Source organism: Hippoglossus stenolepis, chromosome 17 (assembly GCF_022539355.2).
Source record: "Hippoglossus stenolepis isolate QCI-W04-F060 chromosome 17, HSTE1.2, whole genome shotgun sequence".
Lineage (NCBI taxonomy): Eukaryota > Metazoa > Chordata > Actinopteri > Pleuronectiformes > Pleuronectidae > Hippoglossus > Hippoglossus stenolepis.
The window spans coordinates 15,409,575-15,421,865 of record NC_061499.1 but is presented as its reverse complement, the minus strand read 5'-3'; the positions used below and the strand labels follow the sequence as shown (position 1 = coordinate 15,421,865).

Sequence of the window (12,291 nt, the reverse complement as noted above, 5' to 3'; positions counted from 1 at the left end):
GAGCATGTGACACAAAGTTTTATTACTCTGTTTGAATGAAATCTCAAGTGGAAAATTCAATCGGACACACTTTCAGCATACAAATTTATTTTATTCATTGCATTTTTTGCAACACACACACAACTAAAACTTTGGGTGTGCCAACAAAATCCAGACTTTCTAAAATGAAAGCATTATGTGGATGTTTCAGACAATAGGACTAAGCAGCTTAAACTTCCTGAGAGACCTCCCACACCGCTGGCTTATTTTGTCACATACCATCACATGAGATAAAAGAACTGCAGACAAAGACCCTCTCTTTCTTCCTCCACTTGTATGTTCACAATCACATGTTCCTTAACCTAAAGAAAAGATTAAAAGGAGAAACATCTGTGTGTGGCAGCTTCGGAACATGAAAATGGAGAAATTAAATGCGTGAGATTCGGTAACAAGCCACAACATGTATGTCAGTGGCACAGGTAGATTTAAATAAAACAATGTATAACGTTTTCTTCAGGCCAGTGGACAAACCTTAATTCAGTTCAAAGCCTGAACACCCAAAGGTTCCAGTATTTAAGGTGTTTTAATTACAGAGACTTGCTTTAGCTACTGATTAATGCACAAACACGTATGTGCAACATTAAGTGGAAGGTCAGAAAATCACATACAGCACATATATGGTGTATTTGACTCCTTTTTTTTTTACCCTGCTGCTTCTAGAAAGTCTCTGAAATGGACAAAAAGCGACCTGAAGAATCTTGGTGGCCGTGAGTGATGAAGAATGTCTGAGTTGACGAGAAAAAAAAGGTGTTTTCTCCCTCTGCTTCACCTCCAGTACACCATCCTCCCGCTGTGAGACGGGACAAACACGAGTCTCTAACGCCAGTGACAGACGGTTAGCTCTTTTCTGATCGGTTCCTGTTCAGAGCAGCTTTGGGTGTAAACTCCAGTTTGTCTTTCAGGCTAAGCACCTGCGTGCTGTCCATGCCCACTTGTTCCTCCAGCTTCCTCTCGTCCCTCAGCTCCTGGATGCCCTTCTCATCCACCCGAGTTTTCGGGGTCCCTCTGATGAACCACTCCAGGTGGTAGCCCACGGCTCCGACCACAAGTGCGACCGGAAAGGTGACGTAGGGAGCGTAGGTCCGCATCGCAGTCCACAGGACAGGCCACATGACTGCTCACAGCTTTGGCTCCCAGGTGCTCCTTGGAGAAAAGAGAATAAAGGGAGGATTTTTTTTATTATTACATGAATATAACTAGAGGGAAATGGAGGCCATTTACTCATAAGGAGAAGACTGTTCTTATATAACTAGTTCTGATTTAAAATGTGATCAACATTTCTTCTCTCCTGGTTCCCCCTTGTGGTTCAACACTGATCCGGACAGTTAAACCAAATCATGTACTAATGCAAATGATTGATAATCAATATCAATTATTATGGAATGATACGTGGGCAAATAAATTGCGAATAGAGAAACAGATGATAAAACTAACGAGTTTCTGAAATTTAGGCAGATGCGCACATTTAATGTCAACATAACCTCATGTTATTACCTCTGCCAAGGAGATTGTTTTAGTCTGAGTTTGTTTATGTATTTGTCAACTAGTTTCAATGAAACTTTATATAAAAGGTGGGACATTTTCCAGGGTAAAACCCACCTCAAACCTTTGGTGTGGATGCAGATCAGGAGGCGGATCGGGTCATTTTTCTTCACTTACCTCTACATTGTGTGAAAGGGTGTTTTACAACATGTTGGTTGGTTTCTCAGAAAAACCTCCTTGGATCTTGTTGAAAGAATCAGGAATGTTAAGGGACCAGTATGAGTGTGTGCGATGTGGTGCAGATCCAAATAAAACATCTGGATCTAGTGAATCTAAATGTGGTTTAATAGAGGGACAGCTGGGTCTTAAAGAATCGTAGAGGTGAGCACTTATACTGAATGTCATTGTAGTGGTATACATATTTAAGGTTACGTCATGTTGTGGCAATGACATGACTCATTCAAAGGTTAAGATCTGTGTGTTCTTGTGTAACATACATGCCGAATTACAACCCACTTCTCCACGATTCATAAAAGGTATGAATTCATGTTCGATCACCTATGCTTTACTTTGACAACACGCAGGGAAAAATAAATGGACATTTTTCCCAAGGTGGTTTGGTTTAGCGGCGGTCAACCTGGATGAATTAACCACAGAACGTCAAGGAACACAAGTGACACAACCTGTGAACAGATCCAAGCTGACGCACTTCACACAGGCCTGTCTTCCAGTGTTGGATTCCGTGGGGTTACAAAGTCATTCATCTAAACAGCTCGGAACCGGCGACCTTTACAGTGCTACCTTTTAGATAAGCTAACTTTAATGTGCGACAATACGTGTGTTACGTTGACGTTTGAATCTGAGTAGTGACACCAAACCCTCCAGCGGCTGCGTTTCCCCGATGACACTCAAGAGTTTATCTAAAGTTAAATGACTTCTTGTTAATTCATTAGTCTCCACTCACCTTTAGCACGTTGACGATGCTGCAGACGACCGACGTGACTTCCGCCTGACCACTTCCTGCTTCCTCCTCATTGGCTGAGGAGCGTCGCTAGGCTGCAACCAAGAGGGTTTCAGTTGAGTTTGTCCCAGTGCTTCATCGCCATCTAGTGGTCAAAACACCAAACTGCTTTAACGTGAGAAATGCCATCAACTACTCACACATTCTATAAGTTCTCTCCAATTGTTTTTGCTGGTATTGATGGTTAATGCTGCGAATAAGTAACATTTTGAAATTATTGTTTATAAACAAACATAACTTTTAGACTCAATGCAACAGAAAATGTAACTAACGTTAGAACTCAGTCTTCCACTAACAAGAACAAATCTTGTCTTATTCTAAGGGACATGCATCTTGTCGGGGGTCCTTGGCTGCAAACAAATTGAGAACCTCTGGTCTAAGACAGTTGTGTTCTTACATAACATGTATTGGTGCATGTCCTTCCCTCAGCACTGACAGTCATACAAATCTCGTCTCTTTCTGCGTTCAAACACTCTGGAACGGAATCCTCCTGTCGAGGAACACTCATGAAAGGCTGACAGATCTGTCGCCACTATTGTGTAACATGTTGACAAGGCGTGAGCCCCCCCTCCCGCATGGATGACAAACCCCTCAACTGTCAGGATAGGATTTAATTTTATTTATTTATTTATTTGTTTAAAAGCACAGTTTGGCATTTAAAAGGCAGAGTCACATTGAGAAGCTTGGTATTCTGTAGGAAGACATTTTTAATTTTTTTCAGGAAGGCTTTGCTTTTGTTTAACTGCTTATGAGGGAGGCAGAGCGACTGTGTCCGTTTCACAGGGGGAAGAAAATGTACCACCCGGAACGCAGCCCGACACGGAGACGATGCACAGTTCTGACTCATTGGTCATTTGTGCACAAGCAGGGGAGTGCAAAATAGTCTTATTTCCAAAATTCTCCTGTTATCACTTAAAGTGACTGCTGAAATGGTTGTGATTAAGAGGAATCTGTGTGGGTGATTATGCCTCATGCTTCAAAAATGATTTCCCCCCCTCTGTGCTTGTCCATCTCGTAGTTGCCAGAACTGGCGTTTGATCAGTCCTGTCAGATAAAGTGAAATGTTCCCGTCCCCTGGAGGAAAACAACATCAGTAGTGCCAGTTCTGCTTTACTACCACCCTCTCGCCGTGCCAGGATTATTTCATCAGCTGCTGTTTATTGGTACATAAGATTTAGAGCGGCGCCAAGAAAAAAAAATTTTCATGCAAAAAATAAAAATAAAAAAAAATACTGCCGCCTTATCAATCCGAGTGACAAACTGACGGAGTGGAGTGTCACATCCTCGCAAAACGGAGGCCCCGTAGACCTGCTCTATTTGCCCAAGTTAATTACAGATGTCAGGCATGGTCAGTGGTGGGAGAATTCCTCATTACACAGGAAACGACGGGCAGGACTTAAAGTTAAATCACCGCTGAATCATGTAAGCCCAAAAGGAGGCTGGGGCACGGCTCTGTGCGGGCTCCAAGCGTCAAGCATGGTGCACCTTCCGCCACGCTTTACAGTCCCCCCAAACTCCGTCTTACTGAAGGCGGGCGGCCCAGACACTTCAACACGTCCACCTTCAGGTGACGCGTGTGCCTGGCAGGGAGAATATGACTCAAGGAGTGCTTAAGGACCAGGGACAGCTAAGTTTAGCTCCAGATTAAGATGGAAGGCGAGGGGTAAAGGAGCAGATGGATGCGCGATATGACCGAAAAGGATGCGCGGGAGGATTTGATGGATCGCCTGTGATTTAGAGAGAGGCAAGGAGAAGCAGGAGGACTTCTGACACAGACTGTGATCAAGCGGCGTAACAGATGGCGAGGAAGAGAAGCGCCAGATGTGGAAGGGGAAGACAGAGGCTTTTTTCTTTCTTTCTTTCTTTCTTTCTTTTTTTGCTCTTTTGTGCAGCCAATCTGCCCAACAAGGAGAGAAACAAGCAACCAATTCTGGGCTTTTTTAGGTCGAAGATCAGCCAATGACTGCTGTTCAAGATCAAAGTGAAAACTACACTTTTGCTGGGATAAAAACAACAATTCTCAAGTTCATTTTCTCAACAACCACTCAGATACTGTTCTGTCACTTTGTAGAACATAACAAAACCTTAAGTAAAGCTCTCAGTAACGTAAAATTGCTCATATTCAAGGTGGTGGTATCCGTATTGGAACGGTACAGCTGTATTTACACAATATCAACCCTTTAGATACAGATTTAAAACCACAAGCATTAGCTTTATATAGTACAAGATGAAAACTCTTCAAATGTAGGGAATAGGGCTGTCACTTTGTATTCCAAGTTTGAACATTCGCGGGGGGGGAGGGGGGATATTTATATACAAACTGTTATGAACTATTACACAGTTTAGTGGATCAGAGCGTCTGAAGTAGTTTGCCTCATGATCCAGCAGAGGGCGATCAATATCAGCGTGACCTATTGCGTGCCCTCTTGAGCCATCATGGATAGTAAGTCACAATTGTTACGTTGTTTTGCTCCGAGGAGCTCTCTCTCTCTCTCACACTCACACTCTCACGCACACACACACACAGAGCAAGTCATGTCAAATTCATTCAAACTTGATTTTTTTAGAAAAAGTGACCTAGTAAGGACCTGTGTTTGAACTGAGTGTGAATGATTGTCGATGAAGAAAACAAAAATACATCAGAGTGATACAAAGGCATTTATTTGTTTCTGGCATTAAGAACCATTTTGGCATTTCATTATGGCATTTTCATCATTCACTGATTTGAATGCTGCGTATAACACAGTGGAGTGTATCAACAGTTACTGGACCCACAATCATTTTAGTGAAGTTGGCAAACCCTTTTTTTTCTCCAGAGATTTAAATCTTTTATATTTTGGTCAAAGATATATATAAATGATATATATATATATATCGTTGATACTGGCTTACAGAAGAGCAATTTAGCAAAAATGGTAATAAGTAATTTTTTTCTGACAGTCCACTTTCTGAAAGTTCACTAAAGGAGGTTGGAATAATTTGTAAAATTAATTTGTATAAATGTGGTGCTTCTAAGCAATATTCGTACCCTCTGGACTCCGGAGTATAGTTAATATGAATTTTAAACACTACTTTTTTTTGTTAATGCTGCATGAAGGCAATTTCATAGAATATCAACTTGTAGTCCAGCATAGTCACTGTCATACACATAAATGCATGTATTCTGCTGTAGGAGTAAAGAAATAACGTCTGATGCATTGATTCAGTCCTGAAAGAAATATGTTTCAAAGAGTTGGGTAAACATTCAGCAAATTAAACATTTTTATACAAGTGCTCTCTCTGATTTTTAACTATTCATACCTTTGACCAAATGTTGGTTCTAGTAAACAAGAGACTGCCACTATCACCCAAGTCCTCTACGGTGAGATGGGCCCGTTCAGAGGACCTTCAGTCGGACCCCTGGTCAAAGTTAAGATATGTAATAATTTCTTTATAAGCTTTATCCGTTTACAGCAACAAGCCATGGAAAGATGTGCACAGGCTGTTCGAACGCAAACATATAGAGGTGTGAGGGCACTTATGTGAGAACACTGAGCAGAATGGGACCTGAACATGGAATGACGATGTGAACTCCACAGAGCAGTGGGACTGTCGATGGCTCACATGAGCCTGGTCATGGCCCCGGAGAGGAAATCCTCGTAGTTGAGTCGGACGTTGCCCGTCATGGTCGTGTCCCTCTCCCTGAAGACCTGCGTCATGCTCTGCAGCTGGGTGCACACCTGGATGAAGCGGTCCAGCTGGATGCCAGGTCGCGCGCCCCGCAGGGTGAAGCGCTGCACCAGCGTCTCGGAAAACTGGGGACTGAGGTTGTAGCCCATCTGAGCGAGGGCTGAGGAGAGGAGGAGAGAACAGAGTGAATTTTTGTTTTTCGGCTTGGGGGTTATGTTTTCACCTCTGAACATTTATTTTGTTTGTTTATTGGTAAGAAAGCAAGATTACAAAAGAATTTATGAACGGATTTTGGGAAGGATAGATTATGGGTCAAGAAAGAACCCACTATATATTGGTGCAGCCCCGGAAAGAGAGGCAGTGCGGGGAATTCGTTTTCACTTCTTGTAACATTGTGAGATAGGTGTTTTTTACCTTTTCCCAGATTTCCAACAGAATAATTCATGGATCTTGATGAAAAAAATCTAGCATACTTAGGGGACTGAAATCTATGAGTGTGTGAAATTATGTGTGGCTACTACGTGCCAGTCTAGTTTTTTGTATGAGATTAAAACCACAGATTATACCAATGACGGATTTTGTTTGGATAATTATACTGACAACTGACTTCTAACACACACAGTAGCTGGAATACCTTGGTGTAGCTCCGTGCCACTGATGTTCCCTGAGCGGTCTCTGTCATACTGCTGAAACAACGCCCTCCACCGCTGCATGAATTCCCACAGCGCTGAGAAGCCAAACAGGTCAATTCGACCTGACCGGGTCTTGTCAAACATGTCTGAGAGGAAATACAAAACACAGCACGTTCAATCAAACATTGGTTTCCTTCAGTTAATGTTGCACATTCTTTTAAAAACGTGAAGTGCATTTCCAACATGTTTCCAGCAAGCCCATCAGCGATCACCTTGGATCTTTTTCTTGTGCTATTTAGAAGGAATACACAGAAGTCACACCTCTCTTATTGCAGTAATCGTACACCTCAGTCGCTGCCTTTGAAATGCAACTGGAATGCAGGATAGTTGCAAAACAAAAACAGTCAACAAGACAAACATGTCTCATGCATTTTTTAAGTCTGACTCATGAGGAGATTCCTGTTGATAAGCTTGGGAAATTTCAGTGGCTACTCGTATTTCAAACCAGCCCAATTTCTTTATCTCCCTTATCGGAAGATTCCGCACCCTCCCCATTGCTGTATTTGTTTTGATCTCTCTATTGTATTTGACACAGATAAAGTCTGTGTCACTCAAGAATCCCTGTCAAAACGCTTTCATCAACACAGATCTACCCCACACGCCACCGAGCATTTCATTTCACTGCAGCTGCTCGACTTACTGATCATCAGGAGGCAGGTCTCGTCATTAAAAGCCGACCAGTTGGAGTTGACGAGCGCCTGCTTCAGCTCCTTTGGGTTGATGAAGCCGCTGCGGTCCGTGTCAACAGTCTGGAACCACTGGTATGCCTCTGGGTTAATGCCAGGAGGCATGTTACCTACACAGAGGAACAATAAGAGGAAGAAGAATGAATATACCCGCTGTTTGAAGATTGTTTTTTTGCACCTTGTTTCCATCACTTCCAACTATTTCTATTCATTTTATTTCCTGTTTTCCATCCTTTTATTTTCTACAATCATACTCTCTCTCTCTTGGGCTTTGAGGAGAAGCTGATGTGTGGCAGAAAAAAAGAGTTAGTCAAAGAAAGAAGAAAAAGACAGTGAACATTCTTAGAAATTAAGCATCTGCCTCGTTTCAATGCAAAAGAAAAAAATTGTTTATTTATCAAGAGATGAAGAAGCACTTCTGGTGTCTGACAGATGAAGCTGTGTTGACTCAGTTAAGCAGAAACCTGATCATGAAAAATAATACATCGGTGCTTGACTGAGTGTTTTTCTTATAGTAGGAAGTTTAGTAGTATAACTAGAATGACTGTAACATAGAATATACTCTTTTTAAAAGATGTCTGAGTTAACAAAGGTTAGGAGGTATTAACAACATACTGGAAGAATCTATAGTTACATATTACAAATAATAATGATTATTTCCAGGGTTCCTAGATCAGGGGTCAGGACTCACTGAGGGGGTCATGAGGTACTGACAAGGGGGGGTTACAGGGTGATTTCCAGAAATTTCATATTTTAGCCATAATTGTAACTATAGATTAAAAAAAAAAAGCTAATAAAAAATATGTAATCAGTCGTTTTTGTCCCTAAGGTGATTGTGATAGATTAGCAACGAATTTGGCGAATTAGCTAGAATCCATATCTTTGTATGTTTCAACCACCTCCAGGAGTAATGAGGGGTCCCAAGTCTCTGGCATCTTTACTGTGGGGGTCAGGGGTTGAAAAGTTTGCGATCCTGTACTGGGGCTAAACTCTGGGATAATGAATCCTTATAGTCATTTAACCTGTTGACATTCTGTTGAAGAATACCTCCCCCAACCTTAGTTAAACATGCTCAGTGTAGAGGTGGGTTTAAAGGTTGTGAACAAGTCATCTGAGAGGGAGGGAGTGTGTGGGGGCAAGAGAACATTACCTGAATACATGGATAAAAAGAAAGGGAGTGTAAGAAAATATGGTGCAAGACGAGGGGCGGAGTGGAGAGAGGGCTGGTTGTCAGAAAAATGAATGGTTAGAGAGGGGCAGGTGACACTTCAGGCCAGACCCTGATAGATTCTGTCCCTGTGGGGAGTGACGGCAACGGCAGCTTTCAGGTTCTGACTTCCACTTACCTGCTACAGGAAACAGTGTATTCACACACACATGCACTACACACACACACACACACACACACACACACACACACACACTACACACTCTTTACCCATCTGTCTCTTACTCTGTTTAGCCCTCACTCAATATTACTGGAGTCATCACTCCAGCTGTGTAATCCTGCTGAGGGGCACAAACTGAACCCTGTCTCTACACGACTGTCTGGGAACCCAAGTCATTTTCTATCCATCATCTCACCAGAGAGCGAGGGAGGACGAAAACACAAGAAGAAGCAATGAAGAGGAGGGGGAATGAGCGGCTATCTGCAGCCTCCTCACGTTTAGAATATGCTTGTTCAACTCCCACAGGCGGAGGAAGCAGAGGATGCTTACACAGCCCCAGTGTCAGCCTATAGTTACCTGCAGGAGCCTGGTGGCCGTAAGGTGCTCCATGATGCTGCTGTCCCCCGTAAGCCCCATAATGCCCACTGGGGGCACCGCCTTGTCCATGCCCATATTGCCCTCCATGACCTGGGACTCCACCGCCGCCATAATGACCTCCTGGTTGACCTGCAGCACCTCCGTATGGAGATGATTGGGGAGACCCATAGGGACCGCGGCCACCACCATATGGAGCACTTGGTGGTGGGTTGCCCCCTCCTGGATAGCCCTTCAATGACAGACAAAGGTCACCAAAAGTATATGAGTGCAGTAGCAGGTAGAAGCATTATATTACCAGAGTACCACATATATAGAGAGGTTTTAAGGTGTATGTATAGAAGTAGTAGCAGTGGTACATTCCAAAAGATATCAAAAAGGTGTGAGCGCTAAATATCTGAAGTGGCTAAAAGTTGCCATAACCACTGCTGAGTGGGTCATTCTAAAACACTGGAAGAAGATTATCGAGAATGGTTTAACACCGTCACAGAAACAGCATCCTATGAACACCTCAATCATAAGGTTAATAATAAACTGGATGTCTTCTTTGAAATCTGGAAAATGTTCAAACTAATTAAATTAGTGTTAAGCTTGACGATCTTGAAGCCAAAAACACAGTCAAAGCCCAGCGGTGCAGACAGTTGGTATGTGTTCTGGTTAAAGTAGTGGGAGTAATGGCAAAATACTTTTTCCTAAATATTATGGTTGCAACCTTTATATACCTCATTTAGATTTTTAATTATTTTCTTATTAATATTATTTATTTGTATTTTGTTCACTTATTTCTTAATGTGCCCTAAACATGTCAGTATTGTTCTCCACAGTATGTACATGGTCTCTTTGTAGTACAAGAGCAGCATCACGCAGATGTGTTGTGTACATTTACTAACTCATTTAAGCGTGGGTGTATATGTACAGTATGTTTACATGTATTCTTTAGCTTGTTTCTTCTGTTTTTGGAATACTTTGACTTCCAGTATACGTACATCATACCTGCTACAGTTGAGGTTGCTATATTTTTTAAGGAAACAGTAAAAAGCCTAATTCAAATACATTCTCTCAAGCTGAACTTTAAGAGTTTTGAAGAAACTTTACTTGTATGTTCCATTGTCTCCAGTGTATTACTCCACATTTCCCAGGGAAATAAATGTGTTGATCTACATTCATCAGCTACAGTTAATGTGCAGATTAAGATTTAATTTATACATGTATGTAAAAACATGATGACGCTACCCAGTAAATACATAAGCAGACTTGAAATTAGCCGATTCATGAATTAGTTAATTGTTAGAGAGATAATCGCCTGCTGTTTCAAACATTGATGAACCATTTCAGTTCGTTTTAAAGCAAATATTGTGGGAAAAAAAGTCAAACATTCAGTTGATATACTGCTTTTCTTCACAGTAGATCTTTGACAGATCCTATACTTGGACTTTGGACTGTTGATCAGACAACACATCAATACAGCACGGAGATCTCTGGGAATGTTAACTGGCAAGATTCTCTGTCGTTCACGTCATGTATGTTCAGGAGTTGTACGTGTGTACATACTGTAGACATACAAGTTCAGTTGTCTATGAACACCCATTCAACTCCTGTTGATGTTTTCTCCGCTGGTTTTAGACATTGAATTACTTGAGATCAATTCAAAGTAGAGGTTCTGGGCAAATGTGCAACATTTACACCTCAATGCTGCTAACAGATGTGTCAGTACCACTAATCCAGCTGTCGGTTACGGACAGGATAACAACATAGCACTATGGCTACTTGGACTTTCACCTCGCTGACCTAACTTCCACACTAGCGACAGTAACGAGTTAAACTAGTGGTGGTTAATCTTTACACGGAGCAGTTGTTAGCTCAACTTAGCTCAAGTGTCTGACTTCACTGATCCAAAGTGAAAGATTAATGACAAACCAACACGCTGCTAGCAAAGACAGCACAGGAGCTAACGCTTCACTCGTGTTTCTAAGTCACACAAACGTGATGATAAATAATAAAACAGATAGTAAAGTTGTTCAACAATGTTAGGACGTTGTTATAATAAACATATATAAAACACAAAGGCAGTATTTCTGTACCTGGCCGTAGTGGAAACTCATGTTGATCTGACTTCACTTCCTCAGCGGCAGCACACTGCAGCCGGATACTGCACCGCCCGGCTCAGCCTCACGATTGGTCCATTCAGGCGTCTGTCAAAACCGCACCCGCGTCCCCTGCTCCTGATTGGATGGTGGAGACGGAAAAACGATGACGACAGTACATGAGTGTACCGATACTTGATTTAATTGTACTGTCTCCGGAACAAAAAGCCGTGGGAACTATTCCAGCTCGTAAGAAAAAGCATTTTAATGTATTTTTTTTAATATTTTACTTTAGCCTTAATTATCGACCAAGTGTATTATTATACATACAAAAATTGTCACCCCTTTTTAAAAACACTACAGCTTGGAACAAATTCAATATACATTATATTCAATGTGTTTGTGTTTAGATGTGTGTGTGTTGTGTATGTGTGTGTGTGTGTGTGTGTGTGTGTGTGTGTGTGTGTGTGTGTGTGTGTGTGTTAATATGTGTGTGTATATATATGTGTGTGTGTGTGTGTATGTATATGTATGTGTATAAATATATATATATATATATGTTTATATATGTGTGTGTATATATGCAAATTTATGTATGTATATATAGACACACTAAACATTCCTTCATCATTTCATTTTTATTTTTGTACATATTTATTTTGTACTCAAATTCATTCATTGTACTAATCTCTGTTGTGAGTAATAAAGTGGGCTTTTTTTGTGACACCGACAAAGTTAACTCACTGTTCGATCCTGTAGTAATTACAGGGTTTGCCAGGAGTCTGCTTGAGTTTTGACTTGATAATGAATATTTTAGGGATTTATTTTAATCCCATTTAGATTAATGAATATTAA

General features: G+C 41.5%; 2 protein-coding genes across 2 annotated transcripts; both read right to left on the bottom strand.

Moving 5' to 3' along the window:
* Window positions 1–2,564, bottom strand: smim12 (small integral membrane protein 12). Its single transcript, XM_035181933.2, has 2 exons — window positions 2,486–2,564; window positions 1–1,182 (listed from the first exon to the last, which is right to left on the bottom strand). The coding sequence occupies exon 2, from the start codon at window positions 1,149–1,151 to the stop codon at window positions 876–878; it is 276 nt and encodes a 91-aa protein (XP_035037824.1). The 5' UTR covers window positions 1,152–1,182; window positions 2,486–2,564; the 3' UTR covers window positions 1–875.
* Window positions 2,565–5,181: 2,617 nt separating this feature from the next.
* Window positions 5,182–11,521, bottom strand: pef1 (penta-EF-hand domain containing 1). Its single transcript, XM_035183161.2, has 5 exons — window positions 11,434–11,521; window positions 9,335–9,584; window positions 7,544–7,699; window positions 6,846–6,989; window positions 5,182–6,371 (listed from the first exon to the last, which is right to left on the bottom strand). Exons 1-5 carry the CDS (start codon window positions 11,452–11,454, stop codon window positions 6,142–6,144), a joined length of 801 nt encoding a protein of 266 aa, XP_035039052.1. The 5' UTR covers window positions 11,455–11,521; the 3' UTR covers window positions 5,182–6,141.
* Between the last annotated feature and the right edge of the window lie 770 nt (window positions 11,522–12,291).